This window comes from Rhipicephalus microplus, chromosome 10, assembly GCF_043290135.1.
Source record: "Rhipicephalus microplus isolate Deutch F79 chromosome 10, USDA_Rmic, whole genome shotgun sequence".
Taxonomy (NCBI): Eukaryota; Metazoa; Arthropoda; class Arachnida; order Ixodida; family Ixodidae; genus Rhipicephalus; species Rhipicephalus microplus.
In genome coordinates this window covers 28,488,886-28,506,949 of record NC_134709.1, presented here as the reverse complement: position 1 = coordinate 28,506,949, position 18,064 = coordinate 28,488,886, and the positions used below count along the sequence as shown (strand labels likewise).

The window sequence follows — 18,064 nt, the reverse complement described above, 5'->3', positions numbered from 1 at the left end:
GATCATCTTCACACTAGGCGCGACAGAGAGGTACCAACACGTACGCGGAACGCCTGCCAGCCATCCGCCCTGGTAGATTGGTCGACGCCAGCGCCACCGCATCATTCCACGCCGAAACGGCCGCTCCCAGGCAGCTGCTCGCGCCACTCAAAAGCTTCTAGTACACTCTAGCGGCACTGTGCGGCGGGGACCGTCATGCGCAGCCGCACTTGCAATGCCATTTGCGTTCCAACGCGCATTTTCGGCGAGTCATGATACAGGTCCGCCCTGGAATGCTACCGGGATTTTCCTGTAACGTATGTTGCCATCGAGGCGCCCTGCCTTCGCCCCTGGAAAAGAACCCTGTTCTCGAAAGAGACGGCAGCCTCGCCGTCCTGTACACTTGGTCCTATTGCGGGGAACCAGACATCGCTTCATAAAATTATATTTGTAGGAAACTTCATGAAACCGGGGGAACTTGCTCGATTTTTTTTTTCATCGTTTTTAACCACCGGTGGCACATGCCCGCTCTCTCGGGCTCATATCCGCATGTCCACATGTTACGGTTTGTTTATGCGTGATGAACCTGTGTCGTTTTTATCTATGCTTGTTATGCCAAAGGGCAGCCTTTCGAATTAAAAAAAAAAAAGTGTTCGCTAGAAGGACGGGTGGACAGACACACTGACGGACGCTCTTAGCGGCGCATGGACGGACGGGCGAATTTACGAACGCTTCGCCTTAATCATCATCATTAATTAGGCGGATATGCTGTGATTTTTTCAATTTTTTCGAGTATTCTATTCACACTTATATGATGCACGCAACACTGAATTATTTTTTTTTTCTTCTATGTTTATTTTCTCGTGATGTACGAGCGTGAATGATAACATTGAGACATTTCAGACTGTTTTTATAATAGTCGCAAATTTTCAAAACAGCTTTTTTTTTTCCACAAACGAATAAAATTAACTCTTCAGCCTCTTTCAGTCTGTTCGTAATGCTAAATGTTGTTTGTAATGCTAAAATTAAAACTTTCCCTTCATTTTGGAACTCATTCGGCCCTGAAAAGTGATAGAGATAATATACTGCAAAAAGTAGAGTCGTTTTTATACTGCCCGACAAATCTTTTTGTCTTTTTTGGTACGTCTACCAAAGACCTATTTCACGTTGTCGGGAATCGACATCGCCATCGACATCAAGTAGGTGTTCTTCACGGTCCGTGGTGTTCTCATTTCTCTATGGTGTTCTGTAGTTTTTTGTTACGAAAAAAAAAAAAGAAAAGCGTGAAAAATGTGCAGCGCCGTGATGGAGCACGCGGTAACACGTTCGGATACGTGCTGTGTGGCATGACTGGCCTACCGAAGTGTTTTCCCCACTGAACTTCAGTGACAGCGTCCGCGGCGCAGAGAGCTTAAAATTCGCGGATCCTTACGCGGCGTCGTCGCTATGTCGGACGCCCCGAACAAAGCCGCGACGCGACTGATGAAGTGGCGCGACAGCGCCCGCCGCCAACTGTCTACCGCCTCGTGTTGCAAGGATCTCGCCAGCGCCTTGCAGTTCGTTCTTCGCAACGCGGGAAAAACCCTCAGGGCCGTGTTACGTTCGCCCGACGACGATCGACTGTCCCGGGACTTGAACGACGTCCTGTGCCATGTGTCGTCTCACCTTTACCTACGTTCGCGTTCCTTGCTGGCCGGTCGGATCGGCGACCGTTTCGACTACTGGGCACACCAGTGCGCCGTGCTCTCGTACCTGTTAGACCTGTCGCTTATTCGCGACGAGCCCGGCACCCTCACCAAGATATGCTTCGTCCTGTCGAAGAACAAGCACGCGGTTTGGGACGTGCTCGTCCAGACGTCGGCGGTCGCCTCGGCGACCGAACCGCAGTCGAATCTGGTGGACTTGTTTCGTCGGCTCGCGGCCTACTGCCCGCGCACGTGCACCAGCGCCGCGCTGTACTTCAAGTTCGTCGTGTGCGCCGCGTGCCTCGCGAGGCGGCTACCCGAGCGTGGTTGGAAGACCGTCAAGCCGGTCGTCCTTTCCATCGAGCCCGCGGAGTTCGAGTTCGAGCAGTGGTTCTCTTCGCAGTCCGCGCTGGTCGCGCTGCTGCCTCAGTCCGAGGTGCCGACGTGTCGCCGAAAAGTGATTGCGCGGCTCTGCAAGAGTGCGTCGGACCCTGCCGAGCTTCTGGGGGCCTGTCGGGCCCTGGAGGAGTGTGGCGGTGGCATCAGGACGACTTGCGATGCCGCGGCGGCCTCCGAAGAGGACATGTTCCTGATCGCGGACGAGGAGGTTCAAGAGCCCGAACAGGACGCGAGGACTGCCGAGGTGTGTGCACTGTCTGTTCGATTGATTTAGATCGAATTCACTGACCATGGCATAGAGATGTCGCTTCGCGGTTTATAGTGGAGTAGAGTAGCCCCTCGAAACCCTGGCACACACTCACGCCGGAGGGATTGGCCGTCAAGCGGGTATTCTTCAAAGAAAATTATTAATATGTATGCTGTATTTGGTCTTTAATGAGGAGAAATAAAACAAAATTAAAAATATAAAAAAATTGATTAATAGGCAAGCACGAACATTAGTAATGAAGTGAATGATTTGAACCAGGAAATAAATTGGTATGGAAAAGCAGAAAAAAAAAAGAAGTCGAGATTGATTCGATAACCTTAATCTGTTCGAACCACCCAAAGAAGCTCACTAATTCGTACAGTAGAACATGACGATCGTGTTTTGCGAATGTTACAGTGCCGCGCACTGCTCAGACCTTCCGTTTCAAGGTACCATTCCAGTGCCTATTTCCTACGCCAGTCCAAACCTCATGTCTTCAGTGGTGAAGTCCTGCCCGTGAGCTATATCACGTGCTACTGAGCTTCTCGATTCAACCATTGCACTACCAAAAAGTGCTTTAACCCTATGGTGATGCAGTTTCCGCACAGTCTGCATTTTCATTTTCCTGTGCAGCCTTCTGTCGTTTCGTAGAGCTCGGAGACTAACGGAAGATGTGGTATTGTCATAACGAAGGCCTCCAAGACGAGTCTCATTACTCTGACGGCCAGGGAAAGGGTGCTTGTCCAACCGATACCTTGTACTCCTCTCACCGCTCCTCCTCCCTGGGCTGCTATGAGACGTGCACATATGGGGAAAGCCTTGCTCTGTCGTTGGTTGCACGCTGGCCACACAGTCGCTGATGTTGCGTTTTGTTGGTGAAGTGGGTGTAGTCACTATAAAAGGCTACCCCTATCCCTCTCCACTGCGAGAGAAGGGTGTGAAGGACGAGCAAGAAACCAGAAACAGCCGCAATGGGTCGTTCTAGACTCTGTAATTTTCTTATTGTAGCTCTTATTTGCTAAGTTGTTGCAGTACCATGTTCACATCATAAAAGTGCGCAGTTATTTTTTTTTTCATTGGAAATTTCGAACGACAAGGTTGGCTATTGGCTATTTTAACACACTATAGCAAGGAGTCTTCAACCTTCCCATTACAGTATTTAAGGGACAAAGCCCTGAAAGTACATTAGGAAGACGGCACCTGAAGTAACTTCGCACAGTGTGGGGCATCAATTGTTGCAGTTTAAAATGCATGTTGGAGGATAAAATTTATGAAGACTCAGTCATGCAACGGTTTATTGCTGTGAGTTCATGCAAGTCATTAAGGGAGGATGAATTCATTTTGATTGTGGACATGTATGCTTGGGAAATGACCTCAAAATGCTCACGTTAACACTAGGGTTTGCAGGTGGGCCAGTTGGTTTATGAACGTTGTGGCAAAGCAGTGCAAATGACAGGACAAACAATATAGATGACACAGTGCTGTGTCCTGTATATTCTTCATCCCATTATTTGTACTGCTTTGCCACAATGCTCACATGTTGTCTTTATAGCGATGTGGCCTTACTGTGTCATATCTAATCATGGGACGCTAAGCATTCTTGGTTAAGTGCGGTATCTCAAAGTAACTGACTTGGATGGCTGGCTATAATTAGTGCCATGCTTGTGAATACTCTAGACATGTGACATACTAGAACGTGTTATTGGGATGGTTGGTTCATAATAAAGAAATATTAAAGAGACACTAAAGGCAACTATCAAGTTAACATTGGTTGCTGAAGTAGGGGTCCAGAAACCTCGTAGTGTCATTTCTGTGTCAAGGAAAGGCTTGTTTTGAAATGAAATAATGTTTTAGTGGTCTGCATCGCGTTGTCACACTTCAAATTACCCGCCTCAAGAAGCGGTCCGACTCGCCTCACTGTTGCCGTGCACAACATTGCCCAACTTTACTGCGCGGTCGCCGACACTAGTAGACACGAAAGCAGCGGCAGCCATGGCAGCAACAACGACCATTGATCAATTTTCTGCCATTAGCTCCGAGATTGCAGACGTGCTTTGGTTCATCTGCACCCCACTAGATGGCACGACCTGTGCAGTGTGACCACGCGAAAAATTGAATTTTTGAACCACTTGTGCCATTCGCCATAGTAATGTCCGGCGGTTCTTTCTTTCATGAATCAAACAGAAACGAACAAGCTGCTTTTTATTGCGTCTCTTGATGCATGGAAGGCTCTTTATTTGGTGCAGCTAGATCGATTACTAGTGATTAATTGTAGGTGGTTCGTCTAGCGTCATCGGTATCATTTTGAGAATGTCCTACTGCGGTGCATGTGTTCTTGTGCATTTCCCTTAATTTCTCGGTAAGTAGGGCACTGCTTATGATAATATTGTCATTTTAGATGTCATACATTGAGCTTTCACTCTAGCGTAAACTGCTATCTGACTTTAGTGTCTCTTTAAGAGCCCAATTGTTCTATGCTTCTTTGTTCTCTGCGGAAGGAGACATGTGACATGTCCTTCTGCAAAATAGAGGAGCATACAACATAGGACAATACCATTAGGAAGACACGAGACTCGCCAACTGAGGTTATTGTCAACATACAGCACCTTTCAAAACAGGACAAGGAAGTTGCGCACGCCACATTATGCATAAAATGTGCGGTGTAGTTTGCGATCGAAATAAACTTCAGCTGCGAGTTAGTGATTACCATGCACCTTCAGCATCTCTTGTGTCTAATGTTGTTATCGGCGCTTCGTAATCACGGGCCAACTGTCTTAGCAACACAACTGCCCAAAGCTTACCCATGCATGTATTAGAACACTGGTAAAGTCTAGTTAGCTATCCTGTCTTGTCTGAAAGCGGTGCTTCAATTAACCACTCTTTAAATATATTGTCTAGCTTTTGTAGTGTAGCCTGCTGTGCATGAAATTGAATTTAAGACACAATGTTTCCAGCAGTAGTCATATCTTTTTGCTCAGCTTGGCCAGTTCCAGTGTTTTTTGTTGGTTTCAGGTCGAGGATGAGCAGCTGCATGCAATTCTGGATGCAACGCTGAGCCGTCTGCAGTTGAACATCGCCACACCCCGCAAGAGTGACGTCGAGTCCAACTCTGAGTTCATCAGTGAGGTCAGCAACTCTCCACTGAACACGAGAGCATTCTTGGACAGGCTTCTTTGCAACAGTGCTGGTGATACTGGTGATGAAGTCTTGAAAAATGCCGAATCCCCTACGAAGAAACTCGGCAGTGGACGACAAGAATTGGATAAAGGGGCCAACAACAGTGCAGAAAACGAAGATGCTGTGGCGACACGGCCAAAAGGTGATGCACATTTCCATACATCTGTCATTGCTTCACTTCTGTGTGCTGTTTATTATACCTAAAAAGCTTATGCAAGAAACTACATTTCTCTAAATCTTGTAAGGTGTTATTTCAGTTCGAAATTTGTGACAGCAAGGTTTAGTTGTGACAAAATTAAAATTGCTCTTGAGCAAATAGACTTGTGCTTCATGTGGGGTGGTATTTCTTGCATTGCAGAAGTTTAATGCTAGCTTTTAACGGAGAAAGTTTTACAATTGACTGCTGAAATTAGTAAGGTCATTGCCACTATATAGTAAGGAGTCTTCATTGTCGCCCTACAATGTATGGCCACTGCAGGACAAAGGCTTTTCTCAATCATCTCCACTTTACCCTATATTGTCTGAAATCATTCTGTTTAATCACCACACCAAAGCGTTTGCGGAACAATGTTATACTGACTATGAATTCATCTATGTGATACAGCTCTCTTACGGCATGTTATCTCTGACATCGTGTATTTACTTCTGAGTTTATTGAATGTGCAATCCAGATTATTATGTATTAGTTTGAAATACTTTCACGTGATTTATTTCGTTCCACTCTGCATTACAGAGACTGTGGTATACATGTAGCATAGAGTTTCATTCAGTAATACCTAGAGGCGACTTTGGCACTGATGTTTTCGCGAGCTCCTTCAGCGGCGCTTATGCCCCCAAGGGAATGGTGGGAAGTACAGGCTTTGAATCTGCTTTGAAAAGATTGCGTTCTTGAGATTCGCAACGCTTGTTTGCCGAGTGTAAAACAAAGGGGTTTGAAGTTTTATCCTATTGAATCTTGCTTCATTCTTTTGTGCGTATAACTTACTGCATGAATTTTTCGTAACCATAAGGTAGAAGTGAAACTTAGCAAGTTTAACCACCTGGTTATTCATTACTCTGCCATTGCATTCTGGATTTTTTATCAAAATGTAATGGACTATTTTTTACAACACTTGAAAAGAAGCACGCTTTTTTTCCCTTGAAAGTATGCATTATTTATTTATTGGAATAACAGTACAGTATTAAGTATGAAACACTTGACATTTCTTCTGCTGCGATGCCAGGTGTGTCTGTCCATGGGGTCTGCCCCCGATGACCTCTCGTTTTGTAGTGAAGTTGAGTCACTGGAACGTTACAATGCCTCTACTTAGCTTCGCTGTCATTTTTCAGTCAATTTAAAAGATTTTTGGCAAGATGCGCTTATGAAATATCCTGAACTGGCTTGGGACGTTACATCTATATGCAGTGGTTATATACTGAACCTTTAGACTGTGAGTTTTTTTAAAGCATGTTGCTAAAGCCAAAAGTTGACAGCACATTGCCATTTGCTACGCAGATTATGAACATGCAAGTGGGGCTGAAGAAGTGTCAGAAGGTGAAGACAGAGCTGGAAATTGTGCAGATGAGACAACTGCAGCATCACGTCGCCGAAAGAACCGCAAGAAGCGGAAGAAGGCTCGCAAAGCTCGGGCCTTGCGCAAACGGGGTGGAACTGGTGAAATGAATGACAAGCTGACTGCATTAAAAATTCCAAAAGAATCTGCTGCTTCTGAAGTTTCTCTGCACAAGGAAGTTCAGCAAAAGACTTGTGTATCTTCTCAAGGAAATGCACTTCACCATCATGCGCATGGACAGCGTTCGATTTCAGTTGCACAAAATTCAGATTCTTTGGCCATGCTAAGTGGCAATAGGCATGGAATGCAGAAAACGAAGCAAGGCGGTGTCAACAAACCTCAAGAAAAGTCATGTAAGCACATTGATGCTAAAGTTGATGATGAAGCAATGTTGAGCTCTATAAAGGGGCCTCCATGTCCTTCAAGTTCACAAGACGAGCCAGTTGGGATTTCTGTAAAAAAAACTTTGTCACAGTGTTACAAGACTAGCAAGGCAACATTGCTTGTAGACGCTGGTGATCCGATCAGCTCCCCGGAATCTACAACAGGCTCAATTTTGCCTCAAGATCTGCCATCTCCACAGTTGTATATGTGTCCGGAGCTCAGCAGTTCCATGGACTTTTCAACACTAGGCTCTTCAACAGGAAAGTCATGCAGTGAGCAGGAATCGTCTTCATATTCGGATGTGCAAGATCATGATGACCACAGTGACCACGAAGAAATGTTGCCCGAGCACTGTGATTCCAAAACCAGTGCCAAAACATTTTCGACAAAGGGCAGAAGGAAAAACAGCGGACAAATTGATGATTCCGCTGAAGCTCTCTCAAGTTCGTCAGGTGATGAGGCTGTTGCGAAAACTAGTAGACAGGCAATGTCTGGCGATACTGCCGAACCTTTTTCGAGTGTGTCTGATGCTGAGGTTGTTGCAGAAAATGGTGGGCGGGATCTGCCTGAAGATGCAGCTGTAACTCTCTCAAAATTAAATTTGGAGTCTTCCGGGCAGCACCTTTCACATACACCTTTTGAGGTTGAAGATGTGGCCGTTGTGAGTACTGTGAAGAAAGCACATGGGAGCCAAATAGTTTCCTCCGAGTCTACGGGTCAAGAATGCAGAGCTAAGCTCTGGGCGCTTGAAGCTGAACCAGCACGAGCTGTGAGAAAGGCACGTAGTAGTCGAATTTTCATTTCCTCCGGGTCTTCTGATGAAGATCACAGTGCTCAGCACTTGCCATTAAAAAAAGCAGAGCCGGCTGTTGAAGAAGGCCTTGTTGAAGACTTAGAACAGGTGGAGTCTTCCGACAAAGAGGACATTGTCGAGCGTTCGGCATCACAAGAAGTCAAGTCCTCTGAAAAACGCAGCGTTGAGCACTCAACACAACAGGACTACAACCGAGCGAGAACTGTAAAGAGCAGAACTTCCATTTCATCCAAATCTTCTGATGGAGATCGCAGTGTTGAGCCCTCTCCACTGCATAAAGCCGAGTCATCCGATGAAGAGGGCATAGTTGGTCACTCAGCACAAAAAGCCGAGTTTTCTGATCAAAATAGCAGTTCTGAGCACACAGCCCCACGAAAAGCCAAGTCTTTCAAAAAGCGCTGCATTGAGCAATCGGCGCGACGGAAACTGAAGCCAGGAAGAACTGTTAAGGGGGCACGTAGGCGCAGACCATTAATTTCCTCCGAGTCTTCCTCCGATGAAGAGGGTGGCGTTAGGAAATCAGCACCAAAAGAACCCAGGTCTGCTGAAAAGCACTTCGTTGAACTCTCAGAACAAGGAGAAGACTGTCTAGTGAGAACCCTTCTGCAACCCTCTAGCAGCAGAACACTAATTTCCTCTGAGTCTTCTGCTGAAGATCACAGTGTTGACCGATCACCATTACAAAAGGCCGAGTCTGCCTCGGATGAAGAGGGCGGCGTTGGGCAATCAGCACCACAAGAACCCAGGTCTGCTGAAAAGCACTTCATTGAACACTCAGAACAAAGAGAAGACGGTCTAGTGAGAACCCTTCTGCAACCCTTTAGCAGCAGAACACTAATTTCCTCTGAGTCTTCTGGTGACGATCACTGTGTTGACTACTCACCACTACAAAAAGCCCAGTCTTCTGATGGAGAGGGCAGTACTGAGCACTCAGCACTACGGCAAGTCAAGCCAGCAAAAACTGTACGGAAGGCATGTAGGAGCAAAACTGTAATTCCCTCTGAGTCTTCGGATGAAGACCACTGCGCTGAGCAGTCGCTGCAACGAAAGCCAGAGTCTTCCAACAAAGAAAATGGTGCCAAGCGCTCAGCACCACAACAAGCAGAGCTTCCTGATCGTGCTAATGCTTTAAGACACCCAGTGCAACGAACTAAATCATGCGATGTGTGTGTGAGTGCGAAGCACTCGGCAACACAAGAATGTTCCCACCAGAACAGCAGTGCTAAAGACTCGGCACTGCAGAAAGCCGATTCTTCTGATGGAGAGGGCAGGGTCGATCACCCAGCTCCGCAAGATGCCGAGCTTTCTGATAAATGTAGCGTTGAGCATCCTACACTGCCAGACACTGTACAATGTGCACAGTTCTCAGATTTTGCTGATGAAATCCCATGTGGACAGCAGTCACCTGATGCTTCGTCGCTGCTAAACATGCACCTCTCCCCTCCTGAATCTCCGGTAACGGAGGCCAATCACCTGGCTGCTGAATCTGATGCTGATACCTTAGAGCTACAATCCAACGATGTAGGGCTTGCGTCTTGCTGGCAACGAGCTGCTCGCCTGTCACAAGCCACAACTGTTTCAGTTTCGTCCCAGAGGCGATCGCCGTCACCTTTCTCGAAACTCAAAGAAATGGTGCTGTCCTTTGAAGACGATTCTGATGATGAAACAGATCCCGTGGATTTCAGAAGGAAGACGCTTTCTTCAGCTTTGCCGCAGTCGTCTTTTAAGGTTCCGCTTGTCAAAAAAAGTACTTCCGTTCGTAAGTCTGTTAAATCAAAAGGTCAGGGTGGTCGCCGAAGCTTGGATGAGAGGAACGGCCCCGGCAAGAGCCAACCTGCCCGACGTAAAGGGTGTTCTCGCGGTTCACCCTCTTTGCTAGTCAAACAGAGAGTGGTGTCTGACAAAGAACAAGTTTCAATGTCTGACTCTGATTGCGCAGATGCGGCCACAAGTGACGTGGCCAGTGCGAGCTTCAATGCTGATGGTACAAGGTTGATGAACGTGTCAGCGGCAAAGACTGAAGATCTCAGTCCTAGCAAGAAAAAGGCAAGCACCCGTCGTGACAGCCCTCGAACATCATTGCCCACGAATAAGACCTCGAAGCTGCCAGAAGCAAACGAAACATCAGAATCTGAGAGAAATGGTGCTTCAAGATTGGACTCTGATGAATTTCAAAGAGATGAAAATGAACCACTTGAGGCTGAAAAAGACACCAGAAAAAGCCCAAAGATGGAGAAGATGATGGCTGGTAGAACTCCATTTGTATATAGAAGAAAGGACACACCTCGTCCACAGCCTTTGACTTCAAATCTCGCCCTTTGTGGAAAGGAAGCACTAAAGTTATCTTTGAGCCAGAAGTCTGATGGTACAAGTGTCAGCGTAAATGAAGAGAGTGTGAATAGCGAGCATTCAAGGCAAAACATAGTTGATGCTAGGCAGCCGCTGGGATCTGCAGTATCCACCAGGAGGCAAAGCACAAGGAGTTGTGCTAGAAGTCTGGTATTTGCGGAGCAAGAAGTTTGTGAATTCTCTGTCGACGCTTCTAGAGATGTAAATGCCCAGACCGTGCAAAGCAGAAGTGTAGCAACAAGTCTGTCAATGGAAGTGCAAAGGCAGGATTATTCAAACAATGCAAATTTAACTCCGGAAAAGTCATGTGCTCCTGCGAAGCTTCGTTCCAGTGGGCGCCTCTCCCGTAGGTTAGAGTCACCCACAAAACAAGGCAGTTCAAGTGATAATGGAATCGCACAGAAGTCACCGGCAAAAGAGGCAACCTTGTCCGTTATCAAGCAAAAGTCTGGAATAGAGATGGCGAATGTAAGCACTATCAGCACAAGACAGATGGCTTCTGGTAGTGGGCACAGTAGTTCGTCAACAATGAGAGGTGAATCCCCCGCCTCTGGCATAAACGAAGCGGGGCAAACCAAGCATGGAGTCTTGACTCGGAGTGCACGTAGGCAGTTGTCTTTAGCAATGGATAATACCTCCCCATTAAAAGAAGGCAGAACAACATTGCAGTCAAGGGTCGTGGGACCTGACGTCCAGTCAGGCGGCAAGCCTGGCACGAATGAAGCAAAGAAAAGTGGGCTACGTGAAGGTATCGAATCACCACCATTGAAGGTTAGGCGAAAGGTATTACAGGAAAGCGTAAATAATGGTGACTCTGTCGGGTGCCTTTCACCTACGCAAGATGAAGAAGCCATAACTGAGAAAGAGTGTGGGAGTGGGAACAAGGGAGAAGGCAGTCCATCCGTAACAGTGCGTCGCTTGCAAAGTAATGAAACAGAATCGGCAGCCACTCATAGGGGCAATCAGAGCATGCCCAGAACTCGCTCTGTATCTGCTTCACTTTCAGGCAGGAAAGAGGTGCAGGCAACAAGCACTGGGTGTGATGTTTCACATTCTAGTAAGCAACAGCTAGAAGAGTCAATCACTGCCCGCGTTGCAGGTTCGTGTAGGACGCCGTCAAGAACACCTCCCAAGCGCAGAGGAGTCGGCGAAGCTAGTGCGAATGTGACGCCAGGCCCAGAAACTGCAGAACACGATTTGTCTGAGACAAATGACAATCTCGGTGGTTTGACGCAGGTGCCCCTGCTCAGAAATGTCAATGCTTTACCCAACTCCTTAAGTTCTGATAAAGAGGGGGACCTTGTTCAAGCCGCTATGCGGCGAATGCAATCATTGCGAAGAGTGCCTTCGCGAAGGTGTTCCCAACATAATACGAAAGAGGATTCCATCATTGACTTTGATACAGCAGTTCTTTCCTTTTCGGACTCTGACAATGATGACTCTTCCTACGAAGCACCTTCAGCGAACTTCGATGCCAGCATTGCACACTTAAGAAAGCTCAAGGTGCCTCTTTATGAATCGCAAGAACGACAGTCAAGACCGCCAAGTGCTGCTTCAAGCTATAAGGTTGTAAACACCAGCACAGGGAAGACCAGTAGGCTCTCGTTGACTGCAATACGAGCTTCGCAGTCCGACAACAGTGCGAGCACTCAGTCACCTCCTTTCAGCCCAATGCCAACTACATCTAGCGAAATAGTAGACACACAGAGCCCCACATCCAACTTCTGCACATGTCAGTCGCCATCCAGACACACAAGGACTTATGACTGTGGGCTGATTGATGCAGCAATGGAAAAGCAAGCAGGAAATACACAGAGTGTATCTGACAGCAATGTTGATGCACCATCAGTGTCGGAGCATCCTCAAGCGCCAATGCAAACAGCAATGTCTGTCGAAACTCCAGTTATGAGGCGCTCTACTCGTGTCAGAGTGAAACGGGACACACCGGCGCTGACCACTCGTACAAGCTGCTCAATGAATGAAAAGCCTGCAGCAGCCATGCACTCGAGTTACCTGAAAAAGGACTTGGATGTTGTCACCGAAGAGCAGACTTTGCTGGCCACCAAAAGGAACAAGAATTCAAGAATGAGCTTTTCATTGAAGACACACGTAGAGTTGTCTGACGAGAGGTCAAGCGCAGCCGAACAGGAATCTGCGACGGACAAGGCGTCGAGCGCCGTCTGCTCAACATGCCGTCGCTCTGTGAATGCTCCCAGCACTCAGGACAGCGGCACCATGACAGATGACAGCTTCCTTCACGACGAGGATGCTTTTTCGGACTCGCCTCGGTATTCCAAACGTAGGAAGACCGGTGGCCACAATGCGTCAGCATCGCAGCCAAAGGCTGTAGCTTCCAGGTCATCTCGCAGGCATGGTGCAGCAAGTCAAGAGGCGAGTGTTCCTACGAGGCGCAGCTTGCGTTTAACCACACGTATGTCGCGCAGACTGAGTTACACCTGAAGCACTGCCGTCTGTGCTGAGGAAATATTTTAATCGATAAATTATGTTTGTGGTTTCGGTGTTGCTGGTGCGACCTTGTTAATGGCATTCACAGCACGATAGAATGGCATTGGCGTAGCTTATATAATTGAAAGGGTGGGACCTTGTGCCAGTAAATTTTATATCGCCTAATTGTTTTTCCAACTACGGGTGACAAACAGTTCATCTTTGAGTGTTTTATGTGATTTTCGTTTTGCGATAGTTATTTGTGAAGCAGCAGTTTACAGTAGCAGGGCAACTGTTTTCACAGTACGGTCTCTACTGAAGCAAGTGTAGTTTACCAGATATGTCCTGGGTGTCGTGTACTTGGAGTTCTTTCATATATGTATGCACATGCATTAATCTTGGTAATTCATGTAAACATAGGCAAAGCACTAAACGAGCTTCTCGTAGAGACCTTGTTGGATTCGGTATTCTTCATGTTTAGTTGTAATGTTGTCTGGTTTTCAGGACCTGACAAAAGTTTTAACATCTGTTTATGTTTTCATCGTGGTAAGGCATTAAGCGCTCAACGTTCAAGAAGCAGTTTGCATTTTATGACACTGGGAACAATGTTATAACTTCTGGGATATTTTCATGCACCACAGGTCCCCCTGGAAACTGAGTGCGAGTTGTCACGGGCAGTATCTTAGATTCACAAGCAGAGAAATTTTCCATTTCTTCCAACTAACGCACATCAGGTGTTCAGAAGAAATTTATTTCGGGAAGGGTGGGGGTGTTGGCCGAGATTTATACATCTTTGCTGGTGAGTGTATACATCCATGCATAATGTAAAAACTTTAGTAAGTGAACTTCAATTCCTGCCCCCCAAGTCCCCTTCTGGCTATGCAAATGATGGAGGAGCTCATTCTTTATTTGAACTCTCTTTGCAATGTGCCTTCTGCGGGTCTAGTTAAGTCAATCGACCAGATAGAGCAAAGCCTGAGGTGTTGAGAACAAAACGGTTGGTTCGTGTGTGTTAAGACATCAAATGTGCACTGCAAAGCTGAAATCGTACATGCACAAGTGGTGGCCTACCATTTACCCTAAATGTGCAAGTGTTAGCCTAGTAGTGTAAGCATTCCGCTGCTACTCAGGTGGGCACACTTACGACAGCAAGCATTTTTTTCTTAATCCCGGCATTGGCACCAGTACATGCTCGTTCCTGATCAGGTGTAAATTTGAATAGAGCTCCATGCTTCTCCAGTGCACTAAATATGCTCTCTCGGCGCTTTGGCTGGTATAGCAACCAGTCATAAGCTTGAATGTTCATTAGAGGATTAAACTAGCTTATATGTCTGGGCCTACCCATACGTACACAGCTACTTTTGAAAGCGAATGCATATTGCCTAGCGAACAGCTACATTAGAAAGCTGAAAAGTTGCACTCACAAAACAACTTCTCATTCTGTTCTTGTTTGCTTTCTGGGGAATAGGGCTAAACAAGTCCATTTATAGAAACCTTAGTGTAGTGTTCTTGTCAAAGTGTGTGCTTTCGTTACGTAGAGGCTTTTATGGATACGGTTCTGCTATAACTTGCTGGAGAAGCATGTTTGTAGGATTTCTTATGTGCACACGTTTTTGATGGTTATGCATTGAGTATTACCATTGTGACATGCGACTTCGAATTTATTCATATTAATTTTCACACTCCATGCCAAAACCCATAATGGTACTTTATCTTTGCGTAGGACAACGCAAAAATATTAATAACATTCATCATATTTTTTTTCTTGTAGATGTTGATTTTTTTTCCTTTTAATGTTGTTGAGGTGTCCTTGTTGACACAATGATCATGTGTGCTACACATTTCTGACAAATTTTTTGGTGCTGTACACTTCGTTTATGCCATGTTTTCCTATCTTCCTGCAATTTGAACAACAGATTTGTTAATGTTCATGTTTATATATGTGCATCGTCATATACAGACCATTTTCACTATGTTGCTGGCGTGAAGCTCACCCAACGCTCTGTTTCTGTGATTCTATGTTATGTCTTAAAGCTAACAATGTTTGTTCACGCTGTCACGCTTAAATGTGTACATTTCTCGGCGTGTCATCTTTCGTCATTTATTCCTGTTATTCATGTATAGAGTGCCGCCCCATTGTTAGTCACATTAAAGTTTTCATATGGCAGTGTTTGCGAGAGTTTAATAAAAAAGTAGGACGCCACAATTCTTGAGATCTGGCTTTTTCTCATTGCTCTATACTACAGTGATGGAAGTGCTGCTCCAATTGCTCCAAAAGAGTAATGCTGCTCCGTGCTACTCCAAAGTGCAATATTTATTAGATACTGCTCCAAACCTGCTCGAAAGTATGTTGGCAAACAAAAAACAGTGAAGTTGAACCATGGGACCACCCAGTGAGTTTAAGCGAAACCAAAAGCAAGCTTTATACACACTATCATCCTAGTGTGTAACTCAGTGGCGCAAATCCAGAAAAATTTCTAGGAATGGCACATAACAGGCCATGGCAGCCAATTCGTATTTTTAATATGGGTTGTACCTGTATTTATGTAATAATTAGGCCATGCTTCCAAATAGAATTTAAAAAGAAACAGCATGGGGTCCGAGCTCGAGAAATCGCATCGTTCTATTCGGTCTCTCCTACTCACCTTTTTGCGATTTTCATAGTCCACAGTTGAGGGGCATTTAACACAGGTGCACAGTAAAAGATAGGTTTTTAAAAAGTTGATTGCACTATACTTAGCTGTTAACTCAATTATATCACGTGCTAAAGCTAAATCTCAAGGGAGACACTAGCAAGGGCTGTGCTCCCCTGAACCTAAAAATGTCAGGACTACCTCTACCCCCTCCCCTCAGGATTTACGCTAATGAAGCGACTATACTGCTTGTATACTAGCTGCATACTAGCATACGGCATGCTTAATAATAAATATAAATATTTATTAGATGATTAAGTGATGTTTTGGATTTCAGGAGTCGTTAGAAACATGCATCTGCTCCGAAGACACTTAAGGCTTTTGCAAAGCACTACTACTGCTCCAGAATCTGCTCCAAAAAGCAATATGTTGCTTCCATCACTGATAATATATAATCAATGTGAACCAAGAAAAATGAAGACACAAAATTGACACAGTTCTAGGTCTCTTCAATGCTTTAAAATTTTTTAATAAAAATTGTGAACATATATAACAGGTTTAGAAAGGCATAGAAATACTACATTGCAACAGTAATGGCATCACAACGAAATCATAGCACGCACGACTAAAAGAATTTCATTCAATTTTGAGGATCGCAGAAGGCGGCTTATGCATTCACTTAGATGAGTGACATGTGCCACCTGCAGAAAATACCGTATTCACTCAAATGTAATGAGTTTTTTTTTTTTTTTCTGAAATTTTGATACCTAATGTCGACCCTCTCGTTGCAATAGGACAGAAATTTCATTTCTTTCTTTCTTAACGCAATGAAAAGTTGCCCCTCGTGTACAATTGAGGTGGCGTCACAATTGAGTAAATAAGGTATGTGTCGACAAACCACGTGCTCTGCATCTAGCCACTGTGGGACTCTGATATTTAGAATGACTCCGCTACCGTCATGTTTTGATGTGTGCCGTGACAAGCGGAAGTGAAATGAAATCTCTCGCTGTATCTGCTGCAGACGTAGTGAATGCAGTTGGGTCATATGATTCATTGCCATTGTATCAGCATGATTTTCATAGATGCCCGTACGATAAAACTACTTGAGGGATGTTGCACTGATAAGGTTGAACTCTGATAGTTGCACGAAAACCTTGAAAAGGCATTTCTCTCTATGTCCAAGTTTGCATGCCCAATTTTTTTACGTGCCAAACTAGATGAGCTTGCTGCAATTCCAAGCTTTAAGAAAGCTGACGTGCTTCATTTGAAGGACTGTACGGTATATATTACAGGGATGAAAATTCCTTAAAACAAGGGGTGTCACTGAGTCAACGTTTCCAAGTATGGATCTTATCTTAAGCTAGGTAACCACTACCTACCTCAGTGTGTGTATGCATAAGTACACTCAAGTGTGAGAAGAGAGGGCAGGTGGGAAAACAGGTGAGGCAGGGTGGGGGATATAAGGGTGCGTATTGACATAAGCTGGCTTGCCGAATTGGGTGAGTAAAGTGCAAGTGTCATTAAAAGGACATAAACAGAAGGGTCAGAAAGGGGCGGGTGCAGATGTGTCATTTTTTGCGCGTCAGGTGAGTAGATGATGAGGGGCATTCAATTTTCAGTGGCACGCTAATGTGCAACTTGCCGGACACAAATAAATTTTTGCACCCACTTCAACACGATACACTTCTTTAGCAAGCATTGCAATAACCTCTTGGCTCATTCGTCGTCATCAGTGTATCGCTCATTTGTGGATCGATCTGATGCTAGCTGTGTTAAGTCAGTGGATATCGGTGACACTGCATTGCGACATTATTTTCAATGAAAAAAGGTGTTGCGATAACTTTTGCATTGATGTATAACGGAGGAATGAAACAGAACAATGGCCTGATGTTTTGTTGATGGAGCCAAAAGGGAAAAAAGTGTCGGCCACAAATGCCTCATCAACCAATAATTTACTGTTGGCATCATGGTGGGCAGTATCAACGCAAGTTATGCAGAAAATCGTGTCATGATGTCATCATATGACGTCCCCATTGCCAATATTTCACGCTTAGTCCCAAACACGATGGCCTGCAGCAGTGTCCGAAAAATTGGCCAAATATGCTTATAGCCTTGTTACTGATAGTCTTTTGGTACTGGTCTCATGTTTAAATCTCCTGTGGAAAACTTGCAACAGGACTTCTTAGGTTGGTATTGTTTGGCAAGGACTACAGCTTACTTGCCCTTTTACTGGTAGTGTTTTAGTTCAGGTCTCCCGTTAAACTTTCTTACAAATATACAACAGGACTTTAAAGGGGCCATGCACGTATACGCTTTTTGAGCATGGTGAGAAAACGCTGCCTATCAGTAGTCGAGGCTCGTGACAGCATGCGAGCCATACATTATAGCGCAGGACGTGG

General features: G+C 45.4%; 1 protein-coding gene across 1 annotated transcript; it reads left to right on the top strand.

Annotated features, from left to right (window-relative positions):
• The first annotated feature begins 1,217 nt into the window (after positions 1–1,217).
• Positions 1,218–15,238, top strand: LOC119181367 (uncharacterized). Its single transcript, XM_037432588.2, has 3 exons — positions 1,218–2,307; positions 5,323–5,629; positions 6,983–15,238. The coding sequence occupies exons 1-3, from the start codon at positions 1,426–1,428 to the stop codon at positions 13,045–13,047; spliced, it is 7,254 nt and encodes a 2,417-aa protein (XP_037288485.2). The 5' UTR covers positions 1,218–1,425; the 3' UTR covers positions 13,048–15,238.
• Positions 15,239–18,064: the final 2,826 nt, after the last annotated feature.